Here is a 19,034-nt window from a genome sequence, read left to right as displayed (position 1 = left end):
AGAGAGAGAGAGAAAGAGAGAGAGAGATTTTGTTTAGAGTGAGAGTATCGTGTAAGAAGCAGATTTACTGAAGTAAAAATTTCGTGAGAGATTAAAAGGACAAATTCACACATATATATATATTATATATATATTATATATATATATAATATATATATATATTTATGTATATATATATATTATATATATATATATATATATTATATATATATATATATAGAGAGAGAGGAGGAGAGAGAGAGAGAGAGAGAGAGAGATGCCCTTGCTGAACAGTTTACACTGCATGCGTGTTACTGCAGTAAAGGCGTGGTTATTTCGGTAATGTACAGTGTACTCTTGGCACGTACACCTGCCAGAAGACCCGGGTGTCTGTTCCAGATCTCGCGAAGAACAAGGACGAACAAGACAGATGGGAAACATGGAGGCCTGGTTGAAGTATTTGTTTTCCCACCATTACCGCATCCTTACGTGACTGGAAGTCTGAGTTTGTTTATTTATTTATTTTAGGTTCTAGTTGTCTGTAAAAGAAAACTTTTGAATGCCTATTTGTCCCCACTTTTTCTGCCCACCCTCAGATCTTAAAAATTACTGAGGCTAGAGGGCCGCAAATTGGTATGTTGATCATCCACCCTTCAATCGTTAAATATGCCAAATTGCAGTCCTCTAGTCTCAGTAGTTTTTATTTAATTTAATGCTAAAAGTTAGCTATGATCTTGCGTATGACACTGCTATAGGTGCGAGCAATACAGGCTACCACCGGGCCGTGGCAGAAAGTACCAGGGGACGCTGCTGATAGTTTTATTGGCTGTGGCTAAGAGTTTCTTACAGCATTATATGATGTACAGAAAACTCGATTGCGCCGAAGAAACCTCGGCGCATTTGTTACATGTTTGTTTTTTGTTAGGGTTGATTCTTTTTAATTAGTCTTGTAAATTTTTGCGGTAGATTCTTTTCTGTTTTAATTTTTTTTATTTTGGTTTATGCCGGTGATACTTTTTACCCAAATGGTCTCTTGCCTCAATACTTCTAAGTACTGTTTTATTGAATATTTATTTTTCACTCGATACTGAGTTAAGCAAATACTCCAAAATTTGACTCGTCCAGTGTTAAGAAACTAAGCAAAAACTTCTATATGTCTTAGTGATGTGATGCAGTAGTACATTTGTCATCTGTAATTGTTAAACCATTTTATTTATTTTGTGCGTGTTCAAGTGTACTTATTTTATCTCTTGATAACATTCATATTCGCCCGTTTCCTCTTGATAGGTAATCTTACAGGTCTGTATGCATACGTTTTCTCTTTTCTCTGAAAATCTGGAAATTTTCCTGCCATCAGTATTTCTAGTATCATTATAAAATCTTAATGTATATATAAATGTATATATATATGTGTGTGTGTGTGCGAGTGTGTATATACATAGAAATTTATATCTGTATGCTCTTACTCCCAAGGATTGTTTTTTAAGTTTCGAGAACATTGTTAATGTTCAAGCAAACTCCATCCACAAGAAGACTGCAGTGGCAAAGAATCAGGTACTTGGTTTTGTGGCTTCACTCTCCCTAGAGGTGCTTGGATGCTTCGATCAATCTCCTTCATTTCACTTCTAGTAAGTACTGTTTAAAAACACGATTAGTTAACGATAAGCCAAGTTTTGCAAAACTCGCCGTTGTTTTCAGTGTGAGTAGTTATACGTATTTCTTGGTGATTTGTTCATTGTTTCTGTACGACTGTGTTCATATGAGTTGAACGTGTCACCTTCCCACGCTGAAGAAAAAAATTAACTCGCTAATTTGCACAAATGATAAACTAAAATGTCGGACATATCTAAGAAAAGGCTCCGTATGAATTATGCTTCAAACACGACCACCATCACGTTTTCTGCTATAATTCGGTGTTTCCTCGCCAAACGGCGTCAACTGGCCAATTTTAGCGTGAAGATTGATTTACTCGTATTCATGTGACACCACCTTAACGAAGGCACACGAATCCAGTTTTTAAATCAAAGAAAAAATATTTCTTTGCATGGTGGCATGTTTTGTGGCAACGCGTTATACGATTGGTGGAAACTAGGATTAAAAGGAAACTATTGGGAACGTGTTAAATGTCCCCATGTGGAGTTCCCAGGCCTTAGAGTGAACCATTGCCGCTGATGCGAGATTCCTAAGGCCCTCTTCAAGTTTCCAAGCACTGACTATGGGAAGTAGCTACTAGTCATTGCCGATAAATGGAGCATATTAACGGGTGGGAAAGTTGCCTTATCAAAGAGGCGCTCTTCTGTCCCATGCTGAAACGGATCGCATCACCTCCAGACAGAAGAGGAGCCCCATTTCGGATGCTGATGAGACGCGCAAAAACCAGGTAACCTTAGAAAGATCCGTCCGAAGTTCGTAGGCAAAGGATGCATCCGATCGCCGACGACGCCGACAAAAAACGGAGACAGTCGACGGAGGTAAAGGTCCCAAGAAGAGTTTTTGGGGACTCGTCCTCCTCCTGCTGCTGCTGCTCTTCAAGAAAGCTAATGAAGATCGCCTCTTGGACCACACCCTGCCTCAGCCGAGGTCGTCCGCTTGGAAACTGCCACATACTGTCTGTTGTCGTTTCCGAATTTCTGTCTTTCTTATTATATATATGATATACTATATCTTTTTATTGCAGATCAAAACAACGGATAATCCAAACACGAAAAGGATGAACTTGGAATTTTAGAGATCTTGGCAACAAAAGACACCCTGCCAGATCAGACTCAACAAAAATGGGCGTGTTCCTCGCTCGAGTGTCTTTTTTTTTATTCATAAGTGTTTTGTTGTTGAGGAGGATGTGAGGGAGGGAGTGATTGGAAATGTATATAAACAGTAGGTTGCATTGGAATCGGCACAATAGCTCACAGAACCCCCTCAAGTTCAGACATGAAGCTCTTCGTGAGTAATAGTTTCTTAAGATATTTTGTATTTCTCTTTCTCCTAAGTAACAGATTACGTTCATTGAATCTCAGTCTCTGTTCGTTGATTACTTGCTTTAACTTATTGTTTGTTGATTACTTGTTTTAACTTATAGATCATATAGAAATTTCTCTCTCTCTCTCTCTTCTCTCTCTCTCTCTCTCTCTCTCTCTCTCTCTCTCTCTCAATTATTAGTATTCGTTGTCTTTGTCAGCTGCACATCTTTTCTATCTCTGTTTGCCTTAGTAATACTTTAGCTCGAACTCAAGTACTGTGTTCCTCCTTTTTTTGTGACTAAACACAATTGCTAAAAATGCATGCAGGGCTAAAGATAACTTTTCTGACCACCTTCCCAAGTATATATGCTCAGTGAAAGGCTGTTCCTCTTTGACATACACATTCTCAAATGTTTTTGATCGTTACGGTGACAAGTTTGCATCTGTTTTCAGATTTCGTGTCAATTTTTCCTTCCTATTTCGTCTAAGGTATAAATCACTGTAACTTCTTTGTGGCTTCAGTGCATATACTCGTTTTTAGATTGATTACTGAAGTAGACGTTTAACTAGTGTGCTAGTCTCGGATCTTTTCTTCAAAGCATCTTGAAACATGTTAACTCATCTTTCCTTATCTTGCTGTGACCAGGTTTTCTTTTTGGGAGGCAATCTGTCTTGGTTTCTTAGCTTTGCATGAAGTAAACAAAGTTGTATCTTAATACTTCAGTATAAAAGACGAAGATGGAGAAGAAAAAGATACTCTACTGATCGACTCATGATATCACAATAGTATTATTGTTGCTGTTGTTGTTGCTTAATAGTGATTGGCCTTCTCATCATCATTTGGGGAGTGAAAATACCAACAAATATTTTGATATTTCACCTGTTATAAAATATGGCTCGAATTCTGTCGACTCTCAAGTATGGATTTACCCTTCGTTAACACACATGATATTCGTGCTGTAGATAAAGTATCCTTCGTGTTAATTTGCGTGTTTCTTATTCTTGCCTATTTGCTTCTCTATTATTCATGTATCCTTTTTTGTTTATTATTTTTTTTCTCTGTGTCTTGCGCTATTCGGAATCCTGGTTTCTATCCTTTGTAAGGTTCGTTTGTTAGTTCATGGTCTCTCTCATCCATCAGGTAATTCTCGCTTTGGTGGGCGTGTCCTTCGCCGCCGCCCTTCCAACGGACGTCGCCCCTGAGCCAGTGTCCGACACAGAGGAAGTGGCGAAAGCCAAGGCAGAATTCAAGGCCCTTTATGACTCGGCAGCAGCAGCAGCCGCCGCTGACGCAGTCCCTGAAGTAGTGGTTCCCGAAGGCGCTCCCGCACCCGTTGCTGACACCGAAGAAGTGGCTGCCGCCAAGGCCAACTTCCAGGCTGCCTTCGACGCTGCTGCCGCCCGTGCCGAAGCTGCCCCTGACACCGACCTGGACGGTGCCCTTTCCACCTACAGCGGATACTTGTCTGGACTGGACGGACGCCTCTCACCCTTCTACACCAACACTCTGCCCTACGGCGCCTTCGGTCTGCACGCCCCCGTGGTTGCTGGTGCCCCCTTCGTTGCTGGTGCTCCCTACACCGTGGGTGTCGGAGCTCCCCTCCTGAAGAACGCTGTGGTCGGAGGAACCCACGTGGTTGGCTCCCCTCTTGCCTACAACGCCCTTGGCCTCGGCGTCCACGGCTACGGATTCGGTCTTCAGGCTCCCTTCGTCCGCGTCGTGGCCTAAGAGTGAAGGACGGTGTAGATGGAATATGAAGGATCTTGGAGAGGAGCGATGAAGGTCACGCCCTTGCCATAGAAAACGTTTCCTTAAGGAATCCAAACGATTACTTAGGAAACGTTTTCTTTGCTTGATGTGATTCTTTTCTCTCTTGCCAGAGCTTCACTGTCTCCTATGTGAGATTTTTGTCACGTACATAAATTTGTAAATAGATCGTTATTTACAAATTCCCGGTATTTCTTCGATTGGCAATTGATGTATTTATGAAAAAATCTTCAATAAATTTTACTTTCAATAATTTGGTTAATTTTAATTCCCGTGTGTATTTTCATGTAGTTTTTTAATCAAGTTCTCTTAAGCAAAGAAAGGCTTGGGTATGGGCTATATACAAAGACGACATACTTGTCTGTGAATATTGGTAGGAAAAAGAGTTTTTTTTATATCAACTCTGTAATTATATATATATATATATATATATATGTATATGTATGTATATATATATATATATAGTATATATATATATATATATATATATATATATATATATATATATATATATATATATATATGATCATCCATCCCATTTAGTAGTACGAACTACTGCCATGCTCTTATGCTCTTGTATGCTACTGAACTTCAGGACATAAGAAAAGCTTCTTTAAAGGGCGGGAGGGATGGACAAGTGTCTAGGAACCTTATCCCTCTCTTAAAACTAAATCAGTAGGCCAACAATTTCTGGCTCCCATCTTTGGTAGGAAAATCCAAAAGTCTGAAAATAATTAATTTTAATGTCCCGTCATTTATATGTGGCGAGAAATTATGGATTGTGCTTTCCTATAAATATCTGTACTTCTCAGTTGTGTTTTCTTTTAAAACTATTAAAGTTAAGAGGGCAAGTTTCTTAGATATGATTGGAATTGGCGATTACCGTTTACCGTAGCCTTCATCATAGAGTGATGTCCTACATACCGAAACAGGCCACAGGCAGGTGATTTGTAGCCCCAAAACTTGAAGCTCCTTGGATCTTCGTACCATAGTGTCTTCAAACTTGGGTGTTGTATGTGTATTGATTTGCTTGTCCCATTGGACTCCGCTTTGGAAACGAATGTTCAAGTAATTCCAAATGAAATGGAATGCTAGGAGCGCCTCAGTGGCGTGATCGGTATGTTCTTGGCCTGCCACCTCGGTGGCCGCGAGTTCCATTCTTGGGCATTCCACTGAGGGGTTGGTGCTGTGTATTTCTGGTGATAGAAGTTCACTCTCTAAGTGGTTCGGAAGTCACGTAAAGCCGTTGGTCCCGTTGCTGAATAACCACTGGTTCCATGCAACGTGAAAACCCCATACAAACAAACAATAGAATGCTAGGAGTTTCTTATCTCATGGCTTTTGCAATGTTTTGGGTATTTTGTTGATTTGATAGACTCAGTTCTGTGGCCATTGACTTGTTACGTGACATTTTAATTTAAGGCCTTCTGTCCAGGAAATTGAGCTCTTGATGCCAATACTTGTAGTAAACTCTTGGAGAGGAATTAAGCTCTTAAAATATCGCGTAACAACTGGCTATCAAAGAACTGAGAATCTATCGAATATATACAAAGAATCTTAGTCATTCATTGCAAAGACATACGATATAAAAACACTAAGTCCTGTCACTCAAAATTCTTGATCAGAATTTTGTTTTCCAAGTCTAAGAACTTAATATCTTGCGTATCTTCATTTGTATTTATTGATTTGTTCATTTATTTTTTCCTTATTTTGTAAGTGATCTGTTCATTCTGTATTTCCTATTACCTGTTGTTACATATTTCTAATGATCACCGTATTCTTGGGAAGCTTGATTTTCAAGTCAATGGCCCCTGTGGGGTTGTTCCGTATGAATAAGGTTCTTCCTCTGAATACGTACTAAAGGCTATACACGGTATGTGCAATTTAAATCAGATTTGAGAGTCTGGCCTTTTCAGCATCATTAAATTTTCCAATGCTGCTAATAGGTGAGAAGAATTCAGAACATCTCTAAACATAAAAAGATGATGATATACGGAATTTATCGTTTTTCAATATTATTTGTTTAGGCTCTGCCTTTATAGCAAAAATGGCAACCAGATCTTGGCCTTCTGATTCAGGTATATGATAGGAGAGCCTCACACACACACACACACACACACACACACACATATATATATATATAGATATATATATTATATATATATATATATATATATGTATGTATGTATATATATAATGTTTTCTTTACGTAGTTAATGTTCTAAAAGATCACGAAAATACAAATGTGGAACAAAACTAACCAAATTCATAAAAGGGAAATTTATTGAATTTTTTTCATAAATACATACGTTGACAATCGAAGAAATACCGGGAATTTGTAAATAACGATCTATTTACAAATTTATGTACGTGACAAAAATCTCACATAGGAGACACAGTGAAGCCCTGGCAAGAGAGAAAAGAATCACATCCAAGCAAAGAAAACGTTTCTGAAGTAATCGTTTGGATTCCTTAAGGAAACGTTTTCTATGGCAAGGGCGTGACCTTCATCGCTCCTCTCCAAGATCCTTCATATTACATCTACAATGTTCTTCACTCTTAGGCCACGACGCGGACGAAGGGAGCCTGAAGACCGAATCCGTAGCCGTGGACGCCGAGGCCAAGGGCGTTGTAGGCAAGAGGGGAACCAACCACGTGGGATCCTCCGACCACAGCGTTCTTCAGGAGGGGAGCTCCGACACCCACGGTGTAGGGAGCACCAGCAACGAAGGGGGCACCAGCAACCACGGGGGCGTGCAGACCGAAGGCGCCGTAGGGCAGAGTGTTGGTGTAGAAGGGTGAGAGGCGTCCGTCCAGTCCAGACAAGTATCCGCTGTAGGTGGAAAGGGCACCGTCCAGGTCGGTGTCAGGGGCAGCTTCGGCACGGGCGGCAGCAGCGTCGAAGGCAGCCTGGAAGTTGGCCTTGGCGGCAGCCACTTCTTCGGTGTCAGCAACGGGTGCGGGAGCGCCTTCGGGAACCACTACTTCAGGGACTGCGTCAGCGGCGGCTGCTGCTGCTGCCGAGTCATAAAGGGCCTTGAATTCTGCCTTGGCTTTCGCCACTTCCTCCGTGTCGGACACTGGCTCAGGGGCGGCGTCCGTTGGAAGGGCGGCGGCGAAGGACACGCCCACCAAAGCGAGAATTACCTGACGGAGGAGAAGGAGAAAAAGGAGGCACTTGAACCACTTACTTTGTTTTTGTTATGGATTTCCTTTCTGTGAAGTGTAGCCGAATTCATTTAACTGAAATGTGAAGCTACGGAAAATTACCAAAATTTCATTTGAAAATTCAGCTACATCGACATCCATTTTCAGAAAGTGCGAGAATGCATGCAGGATAAGAGGTGAGTGGCGCAGTGTATGAACGGGGGGGTTCAAGTCACTGCTGATGAGCTTCCTGTGTGGGCAATTAACACGGCTAATGCTAGGGAAGTTTACTGCGCATGGTGTGCATCCCGATTTAGAAATAAAAGTTTGACTGTGGCAGTGATTGTTGTGAATTTTTTCTATAGAGCCATCCTGAGAGAGAGAGAGAGAGAGAATGAAAACGCTTTCAAGAAACTATTACTTACAAGGAGCTTCATGTCTGTACTTGAGAGGACTCTGTGAGCTATTGTGTCGGTACGGATTAGCTCGTTTGTTTATATACGCTGTCTCCACTTGTATATTCCTCCATGGACCACGCCTTAGACTCTGAGAAAACGGCTTAAGAAAAGAAAAAAAAAAACTCGGCAGAGAACAAGTCGATATATGATTCTCGAAATGCGAATGTCTTCGATAACAGGATCGTAGGACTGCTCATGAAACTGTTGTCCAAACAGTTGTCCATTGTATTTTAGAAAGATTTTTGTGCAATATTTTTAAATGTTACGTCGTTTCTAAGCGGTCGACCTCGCCCTAGATGGGCGTGGTCGAGGAGCTTCTCCGTCGAGCTTTCTTGAGGAGTAGGAGGAGGAGGAGGAGGAGGAGGAATCTTGATTCCTTGTAGTGCTGTTATTTCTAATTTTAATACTGTTGCTATATCGATGCATTTGCCATCTATGCACAACATTATTGAGAGAATATTTGATGCCTGGTGCCTTTTACTTGGAATCCACAGATTTCGGTACCTCAGTGGCGTGTTCGGTATGGTATTGGCGTACCACCTCGGTGGCAGCGAGTTCGATTGTTGGGCATTCCATTGAGGTGTGAGAGATGTGTATTTCTGGTGATACAAGTTTCACTCTCGACGTGGTTCGGAAGTCACGTAAAGCCTTTGGTCCCCTTTGCTGAATAACCACTGGTTCCATGCAACGTAAAAACACCATACAAATAAACAAAAGATCTCTAAAGTATTTCTTTACAATATCATCGGCCCAGAGATATCACTGACATTTCTAAATGACAACCGTAGAGGGATCATTTTAAAAAAGGAAAGTAATGCACTTATAACGTCGTTGAAGAACGAGCCTTCCTGTCATAAATCTCCCAGTTAGGAGACGCTAACTAAAGGAAGAATCGGGAAACGATGGAAAAACCACTTCCTGGAGAGTCCACATGCAAATGATTTTGAAATCCCATGGGAGTGAGTTGAGATTGCCCCAGACCGTGAAATGGAAAGATCTAGTATTATTACAAATGGATGACAGTGATGTCTGAGAGTAAATATCTCACCTGAACCTAAAAGTGGTTTAACTATACTAGGAGATGAGCTTTGTTTCTCAGTAACGTTCAAAAGTTTTAGGTTTAACAGAAACTTAAAAAAGATTATTCTGAGCAACCCTTTACCTTTGTAAAGATACATATCTTTCTGAAACAAGCACAACATCTTATCGGAAACTCTCACAGATTTGTTAACTAGGTGGTTCTGACACTGACTCGAGAGTTCTCTGGGAACATCAGGATTTTGACAGCATCCCTCTTGGTACAATAACGAAATATAATCAAAGGCAATAGGGGGATGTTGGTTTAGCAAATAATTTGCTTATATATTTCCGAATAAATTCTTTGGCAGGTCCGATAGGTAATTGTCGTTTAAGGTGAAGGGCTACTCCCAAAACATCTTTTTCCATCTCTTCTGAGCATCAGTGTTTTGTCCAAGGTCTTGACAGTTACAGGGGAAATGATACCTGTCTCCTGATACAATTAAACCACTCATTGGTTCAACTGAGATCTTTACCCGCTTACTTTTGTGGTGTGTAGATTTGTATCAACAACATTATTCTTTCTCGTAGTTACCCTATCGGGAGTAAAGCACCATATAAACAAGCAAATAAACAATCTATCGGGAGTTTTTCTTCCACAGATGATTTGTAAATAATAATAAAGTGCAGAGTGAAGAAAGATATTTGATTGAAAAGTAGTAGAACCTTTTTCCTTCGATATAGTGAAAGCTTATAAATAATTCATTGGTTCGGAACCACTTGACTTTCCCTTCAAATTATGATCTCTTTGTATACTATGGCTAACATTGCTGCACAAAACAAATACTCGGGCAGTAACGCTGCAGGATAATGCAATCAAAGAGGCTCACGGACATTCAAAAAGTTATTTTAATATTTTGGTCTTCATGGATTCTTTTGATAAAGATTGTATAATATCCCATACAAAAAAAAAAAAAAAAAAACACACACCGAGATATTGTTATCCATTGATAATCCTACAAGATTCTTCCATATCACTGCTTGGACCGTTCTCAGTCCACTCTTGTTGGTTTGGAAATCCAATGTATGTGGACACTTTAGGATGTGTTTTTCATCGTTTCCTGAGTCTGACTTTAGTTAGGGTCCCTTAACTGGAAGACTTATCAAAGGAAGGCGCCTTCATAACAACGTTATAACTGCATTACTTTCCGTTTTAAAATGAATACTATATGGTTGATGTTGATAGTTTAACAACACCTCTGAATCAGTGATATTGTAAAGAAGTAGAGAGGACTTGATAATTCCAAAATGAAGACGACACCAGAATAAAATACACATATCCGCTCAAGACTGTTGTCTGTGGAAGGCAAAGGAATCGAAATAGCAACTGTATTGAAATTAGAAGTAACGGCACTCGATGGATTCAAGATTCACCTTCCACCCTCCTCCTTCTCCTCCTCCTCCTCCTCCTCCTCCGTCTCCTCCTCCTCAAGAAAACTCGAGGGAGAAGCTCTTGGACAACTGGACCACGCCCATCCATGCCGAGGTCGGCAGCTTAGAAACGACGTAACATTTAGAAACAAAACAAAGTTCGAATTCCACGTAAATCTTATAAATTAAAATGTAAAATTAAACCTATCTTTAGACAACAGCTTCATGAGCAGTGGTACGATCTTGTTACTGCCGACAATTGCGTTTTGAGAACACATAGACTGCCTGCTAATCCTTATTCCATTTTTTTTAATGAAACGCCGTCTTCTCAGAGTTTAAGGCGTGGTCCGGGGAGGAGGATAAGTGAGGACAGGGTATATAAACAACTGAACTAATTCACACCAGTACAATAGCTCACAGAGTCCTCTGAAGCACAGACATGAAGCTCCTAGTAAGTGATGGTCTCTCTCTATCTCTCTCTCTCTCTCTCTCTCTCTCTCTCTCTCTCTCTCTCTCTCTTCCAGATGGCTCCAGCGAAAAAGTCACAACGGTCACTGCCACATTCATACTTTTAACTTCTGCCTCGCGGATGAACACCCTGAGCAGTGAAACTTCCTAACATTGGCCGCTTCTAACACCCACACCAAAAGCTCATCAGCAGTGCATTGAATCCTCCATGGACACACACACACACACACACACACTGTGCCACTCATCTTGCATGCATTTTCACTTTCTTTGATATGGACTCTGATGATGCTGAATTTTCAAATGAAATTTGGTAATGTTCAGTAGCTCCATGTTTCAGCTAAGTGAATTGGTTATACTTCTGAAAAAGAAATTCCATAACAAAATCAAATCAAGTAAATGGTCTAACTGCCCACTTCTTTTTCTACTCCTCCGTCAGGTAATTCTCGCTTTGGTGGGCGTGTCCTTCGCCGCCGCCCTTCCAACGGACGCCGCCCCTGAGCCAGTATCCGACACAGAGGAAGTGGCGAAAGCCAAGGCAGAATTCAAGGCCCTTTATGACTCGGCAGCAGCAGCAGCCGCCACTGACGCAGTCCCTGAAGTAGTGGTTCCCGAAGGCGCTCCCGCACCCGTTGCTGACACCGAAGAAGTGGCTGCCGCCAAGGCCAACTTCCAGGCTGCCTTCGACGCTGCTGCCGCCCGTGCCGAAGCTGCCCCTGACACCGACCTGGACGGTGCCCTTTCCACCTACAGCGGATACTTGTCTGGACTGGACGGACGCCTCTCACCCTTCTACACCAACACTCTGCCCTACGGCGCCTTCGGTCTGCACGCCCCCGTGGTGGCTGGTGCCCCCTTCGTTGCTGGTGCTCCCTACACCGTGGGTGTCGGAGCTCCCCTCCTGAAGAACGCTGTGGTCGGAGGAACCCACGTGGTTGGTTCCCCTCTTGCCTACAACGCCCTTGGCCTCGGCGTCCACGGCTACGGATTCGGTCTTCAGGCTCCCTTCGTCCGCGTCGTGGCCTAAGAGTGAAGGGCAGTGTAGATGGAATATGAAGGATCTTGGAGAGGAGCGATGAAGGTCACGCCCTTGCCATAGAAAACGTTTCCTTAAGGAATCCAAACGATTACTTAGGAAACGTTTTCTTTGCTTGGATGTGATTCTTTTCGCTCTTGCCAGAGCTTCACTGTCTCCTATGTGAGATTTTTGTCTTGTATATAAAGGTGTAAATAAAACCTTGATTTACGAATAACATTGTTTTATTACTGTTCCTGGTCCTTATTTTCTTAACTAAGCAACTCTTGTATTTGTAAAATATATTGATGAAGGAATTGCCTGTCTTTAGTTTTTCTTTTATTCTGTCCACATTTATTATATACTAATGTTATATGTTTAGCGCATTCAAGTGTAATGAAAGTGCGAAGCCAACGTTTAAGAAATAGTCACACTATTTTAAGAGCTATTGACAGTGTTCCGAAATTTTTTAAATTCTTGAGTTGATAGCACTGCAACATGGGATTTACTTCGCAAATGTAGGCTTGTGGAAGCTTGGCGTTTCTTGATGTATTCTGCGAGTTTCATATTCAGATCCTGCTACTTCATCTTATTTATTTTTAGAATCTATATATTGCTGTCCATCAGTGTCTTAAGCACAGGAGAAAGAAAGTACTCCAATGTTTGGCTTTATTTCATAAACTATAATTCATTCATTCTACAGGGTTATGATTAATATGACATTTGGTTATTTCAGTTTAATTAAAACATAACGCTCATTATAACCCTAACCTCAAGTACTTTCAGCATATGTTCGAACAATTTTAGTGTGAACTTTTACGACCGAGAGTTCACCTTGCAAATATCCCAAGGCGTACCTTGTGGGAGTAATGCCGTCGGTGCACCTTAAGCGGTGCACTGAAGACATTACTTAAAGGTTCTTTGCAGCGTCCCTGCGGCCCTAGACTGCAGCCTCTTTCATTCCTTTTACTGTACCTCTGTTCATATTTTCTTTCTTCCTTCTTGCTATCTACCCTCTCCTAACATATTGCAACCGCGAAGTTTTCCCTCTGTTACACCTTTTAAACCTTTCTACTCTCAATTCTCCTTATAGCGCTGAATGACCACTTACGTCTCAGTGCTTGGTCTTTGGCCCGAATTCTATATACCATTCCATTCCATTTCATTCAGGGCCTAGGCAAATAGCGAATGAACTGTTTATTTGTCCCATAAGAAAGTGGCAATGTTATAGTACAGTGTACTTGAGAAAATATAAACGTCAGTAAGCGTCAGTTCAGGATTCGTACCTTTCAACAGTCTTGGTACCCTGTTAAGGCTGTGAAGAGTACAGCCATAGAATCAATGAGTACATCCAAGGTGAGATGTGAATCGTTTCTCATATGAACATTTTCTCTCTTGTAGATCCGCCGAAATGGAGCTCGGAGTCTTGTGTATATCTTTGGGAATAAGCCCCAGCCTCGCGGCAATAGAAGGTCGGTTAAGTTGTGCTCTTAGCCTTCTTAGGCATCACATGATTTATTTTATAGTTTTTGACTGCCATTTTCCAGGTAGAGCACATTAATTATTATTATTGCAGAGAATATTGTGTTTTATGATTGTATGTGTTCTATTATTTTGATATATAAATACGTATACTATTATCTTTGCATGGAATGTTACGTTGTATGTAGAATTTTACATACGTTGAAGCTACCATTCACTCAGTTAATTGAAGGGAAAGTGAAGAAAACCACACACACATGAATAAGGAGAGAGAGAGAGAGAGAGAGAGAGAGAGAGAGAGAGAGAGAGAGAGAGAGAGAGAGAGGAAACCTAAGGCTCCAACTCATAGGCTTTGGATAACAACTGTCCGTGAGTCTCTACGGGAATCTGGCATAAATTATGGAGGTGTCTCGTAAAGATGATTAATATACATATATATATATATATATATATATATATATATATATATATATATATATATATATATATACCCACAACTGTAATATTATTTATTGTTATCTCGTTAACTTATGTTTGTATTTGCACGCTGAAGATTCTCAGCGCAACGATGTCGATATCAGCGATGGATAAATTTTAATGTTGGCCTTATGAAAATGGATATAGGTTTGACAAATGAATGACAGAAAATGGACTCGACATGAGTTATAGTATATAGATCGTCCATTTACGCAACCCGAAATAACAAATCCTTAGGAACACCTACCCATCCACCCGAAGTAACACAATCTCATCCAATGATTGTTTAAAGAAGGGGACAAAAAATAAATACGAAAGAAAGAAAGAAGACCACTAGAACATTCTACGGTGCTTCTCAAGGCCAATGGGCAGGAGCCATCCTAGAGAGAAGTGACCACACCCGCGTGTACGTTTTTCTGGGTATACATGAGGATGTACGTATTTGTGAGGACGCTACAGTCTTCTGAGGATGAGTGGGATGGACCAGGGATGGACGAGAGGAAACTGTCACGTCGCAACATTGAGAAAAAATAACCGCGTTCCCATTTTCTTTGATGCCGTTTTCTTTCTTTCTTTCATTTGTGGTAGGTGCTGGTTCGCATACATAATTGCGCTCCTTATCACTTTTCCTCTGTCATTTGATAAGAGTTGTAGTCTCTCTCTCTCTCTCTCTCTCTCTCTCTCTCTCTCTCTATGGAAAGTGTTCGTTTGCAAACATAATTGTGCTTATTTTCAGTGTAAATGTTCCAGAAGGATAAGTTTCATCTTTTCATTAGAGGAGCAGTTGTGCTAATTTTACTTCGCATGCCTTATTTTGACCCAATGATGCAAATCTGTTCTTAGAATCGAAATCGACTCATCTCCACCATGACGGCTGAATGCTGCGTTTGTGACAGTTTCCCCTATACTACGCATGTTTTGATTTTTTTTTTTAGTCTGTATTTTCCAATCCCAGAACTCATCATCTTCATCTACTGTGCATCGTCTGACTTATGACGCTTATGGAGCTATTGAAGTCAATAGGCGTAACTCACCCTTTACATCCAACTGGTCTCGTTACCATCTGCATATTCTAACATACGCTTAGCATTATCACAAAAGCTTTTAATTGCTCCCGGCAAGGTAGCTTCTATACCGTCCATCCTCAGCAGCATCCTCATTCCCTCTCAGTCGATTCTGTTGTAACCTTTTTCTTAATTTACCACTTAACTCTCTCTCTCTCTCTCTCTCTCTCTCTCTCTCATCACGCTCTCTCATTCCACTCTCTCTCTCTCTCTCTCTCTCTCTCTACAGTGATGTAACACGTACACCTAGTCATACAAACAGGCGTACAGACGTAGATGCACTAAAAACTGACTTACCCTTGAATTGTTAGTGTATTTGTTATATAATGCGGAAAAAAACACTGAAGAACAACCTCAAATGGGAGAAAAACTAGATATAAAAAGAATAATTAATGGCGGATACAGACCTCCAAGGTAAACAAAGACGGGTAGCCCGGACAAGAAAAATCTATAGGGAGGGTCACTGGGGGGGATCGGATGGTTTATGCCTTTCGTCAGAGGGTTTGCGGCTTCTTTGCAATAAAATAGGTATTTTACAAAGTATCTCATATGAGAAACAGAATCACTGACGCTTTTTTATTCTCTCTCTCTCTCTCTCTCTCTCTCTCTCTCTCTCTCTCTCTCTCTCTCTCTCTCCTGTAAATCATTCATGCGTAAGTACATCAATTCATGTTTATTGCAACTAGTACTTAAAAGAAAGACTTAACGTTCAGATTCTGTCTCTCTTATCATATTCTTTCTTCCAGCTGGCTATCCACCTTCTCTGATATATTTGATCCTTAGTGCAAATGCTTGCCCAAGGCGCCCCCCACCCCCCGCCCCCCCCTCCGCGTTACATCTTTTAAATCTTCTTACTGTCAATATCCCGTTTGGCGCCGAAAGACCTCGTAGGTTACAGCGCATGGCCTTTGGCCTAAATTCTATATTCTATTCTGTTATGTTTATCCTATCTAGTAAGGGATCCACAAAAAGTTCATTTGATGTAGAAATTTGTCCATATGTGGGATTTTAACATCCACAGAAATCCATTTTATTTAGAAATATTTCCATACATGGGATGTAAATCCACCCATACATTGATGCACTGTATTCGTTAAACCACAAAAGGATCCAGCCGTAGTACTTGCGAACTATCCATTCACACAAGAAGTTTATTTCTATATCACAACATATTGTACTCACATCCATCCACTCGTTGCAAGATATTTTAATTAGCTACAGGTTACCTAAGTTACACTTCTTGAAATTTGTATTCCTTTAGCCTTTAGATGAAAAATGACCTTCAAATCTTTAAGCTTTTCAGACTTTTGGGAAAAGTTGTTTGGTAGGCATTAAGCATTCACTTTCTCTCTCGAAACCTAAGTTACACTTTTTGAAATTTGTATTCCTTTAGCCTTGAGATGAAAAATGACCTTCAAATCTTTTAAGCTTTTCAGACTTTTGGGAAAAGTCGTTTGGTAGGCATTAAGCATTCACTTTCTCTCGAAAATGCCCGATTTTGTATAATGCTGAACAGTCTGGGGTGTTTTTTTATATGAACCTAATACTGGCTCGTGTTTGTGCTTTACCCTTGGTCCGTGTATACTATCAGTCCCTGTTTTCGTGGCACACACACACACACATTTATATATATATATATATATATATTATATATATATATATATATATATATATATATATATATATATATATATATATATATATATATATATGCAATATATATTATATATGTTTGCATGTGTGTGTGTGTCTGTATGCAATATTAGTCTTGTCCGTTGCAGGCTTTTGGAATTTCTGGGGTTTTCGATTGCCGGTTAATCTGTGGTGCCATCGCTGAGACCGTTCCTTTATGTGGGCGATAGTCCTGCATTGTATTCATGGGTGCGTCCAGCTTCTATTCTGGGCGCTTGGTGTAGTATGTGTTCCACGTTTATGGAGAGCTGTTGATCTTATATGGATGTTATAAATTGCTCCCGGACGAGGTTACCTTGTGTTGCAGCTGCCTTACATCGGCAAGATGTACAACCTGTTAGCCTCCCTTGTTATTGTGCAGCTTCATTGCTTTGGGAAGACTGTTTAGTCGAAGGCTAAGGACGTCCTTCGAAAGCCGTCTGCTAAGTCTGTCGGAGTTTGTCCTAGCAGAAGTTACAATGGTCCCACCCTACATCTGTCGGGGTTTAGCTTGTCGCTGAAGGGGGTGGGCACGCATAACTACAGGTGTCCGTAGAGCCTGCCTGTTCGTGCAGGCCAAAGGCCTCTGTGTGATGGGCATTGGCAGGACCCACGGTACTGGTTACGAAGAGGCTACCAAGTTTTCGTCCAGTTGCTCCGTGGAGACATTCACTCGTACCTGACATTTTTTGCAACTTGCTTATTTTTGCTGATGTGATTTTTGTAGTAAAGTCTCGTTATTGCAACCGTCGGGCAATAGATCAATCGCATTTCAGCGCTCCACCCTAAGACGTAGTTACGCTTATGATTAACTTCATCGCTACTCGAAAAACGTTGAAAAATTGCTTAAAACTCTCCTTTATATTCATTGTAACCTGCCCTTAATACGAACAAATCTAGATCCACAGAATCCTAAACACCCCAAAAGAACACCAAGCTTCCGCCAAATTACGTATGATAAAAGAAATGCGTCACGGTAAATTCCCCTTCACCAGTGCCCGAGGTACCGAGCGAGGTACCAAGGGAATTTCAGCCCTTAACCAGGGGATGTTGCTCTCCCTTAGGGTATGTTGGGTTTAGGCAAAAAAAAGTCGTCTTAATGACGAAATGATCAACGTGAGCGACGAGGATATAAAGGTGAAGAAATTTATGACGCATTTCCGTTGTAATTTTCCGGGAGCTCAATAAATAAGTGTGGGATGACGTTGAATTTGATCTTGTTTACAAATAAACATCAGAAACATTACTGATTCATTTTGCCGTAAAGACTGAGAGTGGTAATAATAATGATAATAATTAAACAAGCAAAATGCCAAATGCATATTAAAATATTAGAAAGAACACCGAAAAATCAACAGTTAAAAGAATTTTATGTTATAGACATCTGGATGTGCGTAGGCAGTTGAAGGTCCGAAGAAAATAAATAAAATCCTGAATGCACCAAAAGGCCGGCTAAAAAAAAATAAATAAATAAATAAAAAAATAAATAAATCTCAGAAACTGAAAGAAAGTAAAAGGATGAGCGTTTTATTAAAAGGACTGGTTTACTAAGTCCCACCACGCCCATCCAGGTATATCATTGCAACCACGGCCTTCAGAAGGCACTCCCTCGATCTCCTGTCTCTTGGGTGTCATTGCGACCGCCTGTCACTCATACCAGACCTGTAGTCATGTGGGGCTTTTAATATTTAGGTCATGTAGACTTTCCATGGGACTGTCTGTCCACCGAGGGGGTCTGTCTACCCACTGGGCGTTCCGCTGTACCACCTGTTTACCAATATTGGTATTCCGTCCACCTCCATACTCGGTACGTGTCTTGCTCTGCGTTACCTTTGGCAGAAATAAGAGATCATTGTTTATTTCCTTAATGTCATTAAGTTCATGATTGATCATATCATTAGAAAACATTGGCGCTATATTTTTTTACCTACGTGAGCCCTGGAAAGAGTCAGTAGCTATGCAAACAAACAAATATTTACCCTCTAGTCTCACCGCTTGACTCAGTTGCTTGAAAGACGTCAATTTCCTGTAAAAGAAAAAAATATTAGCTAGTATGCTAATAAGGTAAAAAATGCTGTACACAAGAATAGCTTCCTGCTT

The 19,034-nt window shown here is 40.7% G+C and overlaps 2 protein-coding genes and 1 long non-coding RNA gene across 3 annotated transcripts; 2 read left to right on the top strand and 1 right to left on the bottom strand.

The window, feature by feature from the left end:
- Positions 1–2,762: 2,762 nt before the first annotated feature.
- On the top strand, positions 2,763–4,957 carry LOC135208640 (larval cuticle protein F1-like). Its single transcript, XM_064241027.1, has 2 exons — positions 2,763–2,919; positions 4,078–4,957. The coding sequence occupies exons 1-2, from the start codon at positions 2,908–2,910 to the stop codon at positions 4,663–4,665; spliced, it is 600 nt and encodes a 199-aa protein (XP_064097097.1). The 5' UTR covers positions 2,763–2,907; the 3' UTR covers positions 4,666–4,957.
- Positions 4,958–6,969: 2,012 nt separating this feature from the next.
- On the bottom strand, positions 6,970–8,377 carry LOC135208227 (larval cuticle protein F1-like). Its single transcript, XM_064240349.1, has 2 exons — positions 8,277–8,377; positions 6,970–7,851 (listed from the first exon to the last, which is right to left on the bottom strand). The coding sequence occupies exons 1-2, from the start codon at positions 8,286–8,288 to the stop codon at positions 7,264–7,266; spliced, it is 600 nt and encodes a 199-aa protein (XP_064096419.1). The 5' UTR covers positions 8,289–8,377; the 3' UTR covers positions 6,970–7,263.
- A 2,732-nt stretch (positions 8,378–11,109) lies between these two features.
- LOC135208637 (uncharacterized) lies at positions 11,110–12,478 on the top strand. The gene is made up of 2 exons (XR_010313194.1): positions 11,110–11,208; positions 11,665–12,478. It is a non-coding gene; the product is annotated as an uncharacterized LOC135208637 (long non-coding RNA).
- The last annotated feature ends 6,556 nt before the right edge of the window (positions 12,479–19,034 follow it).

The sequence above is a fragment of the Macrobrachium nipponense genome, chromosome 35, assembly GCF_015104395.2.
Source record: "Macrobrachium nipponense isolate FS-2020 chromosome 35, ASM1510439v2, whole genome shotgun sequence".
Lineage (NCBI taxonomy): Eukaryota > Metazoa > Arthropoda > Malacostraca > Decapoda > Palaemonidae > Macrobrachium > Macrobrachium nipponense.
Note: the sequence above shows the minus strand (reverse complement) of the source record. Positions and strands in the feature narration are given on the sequence as shown.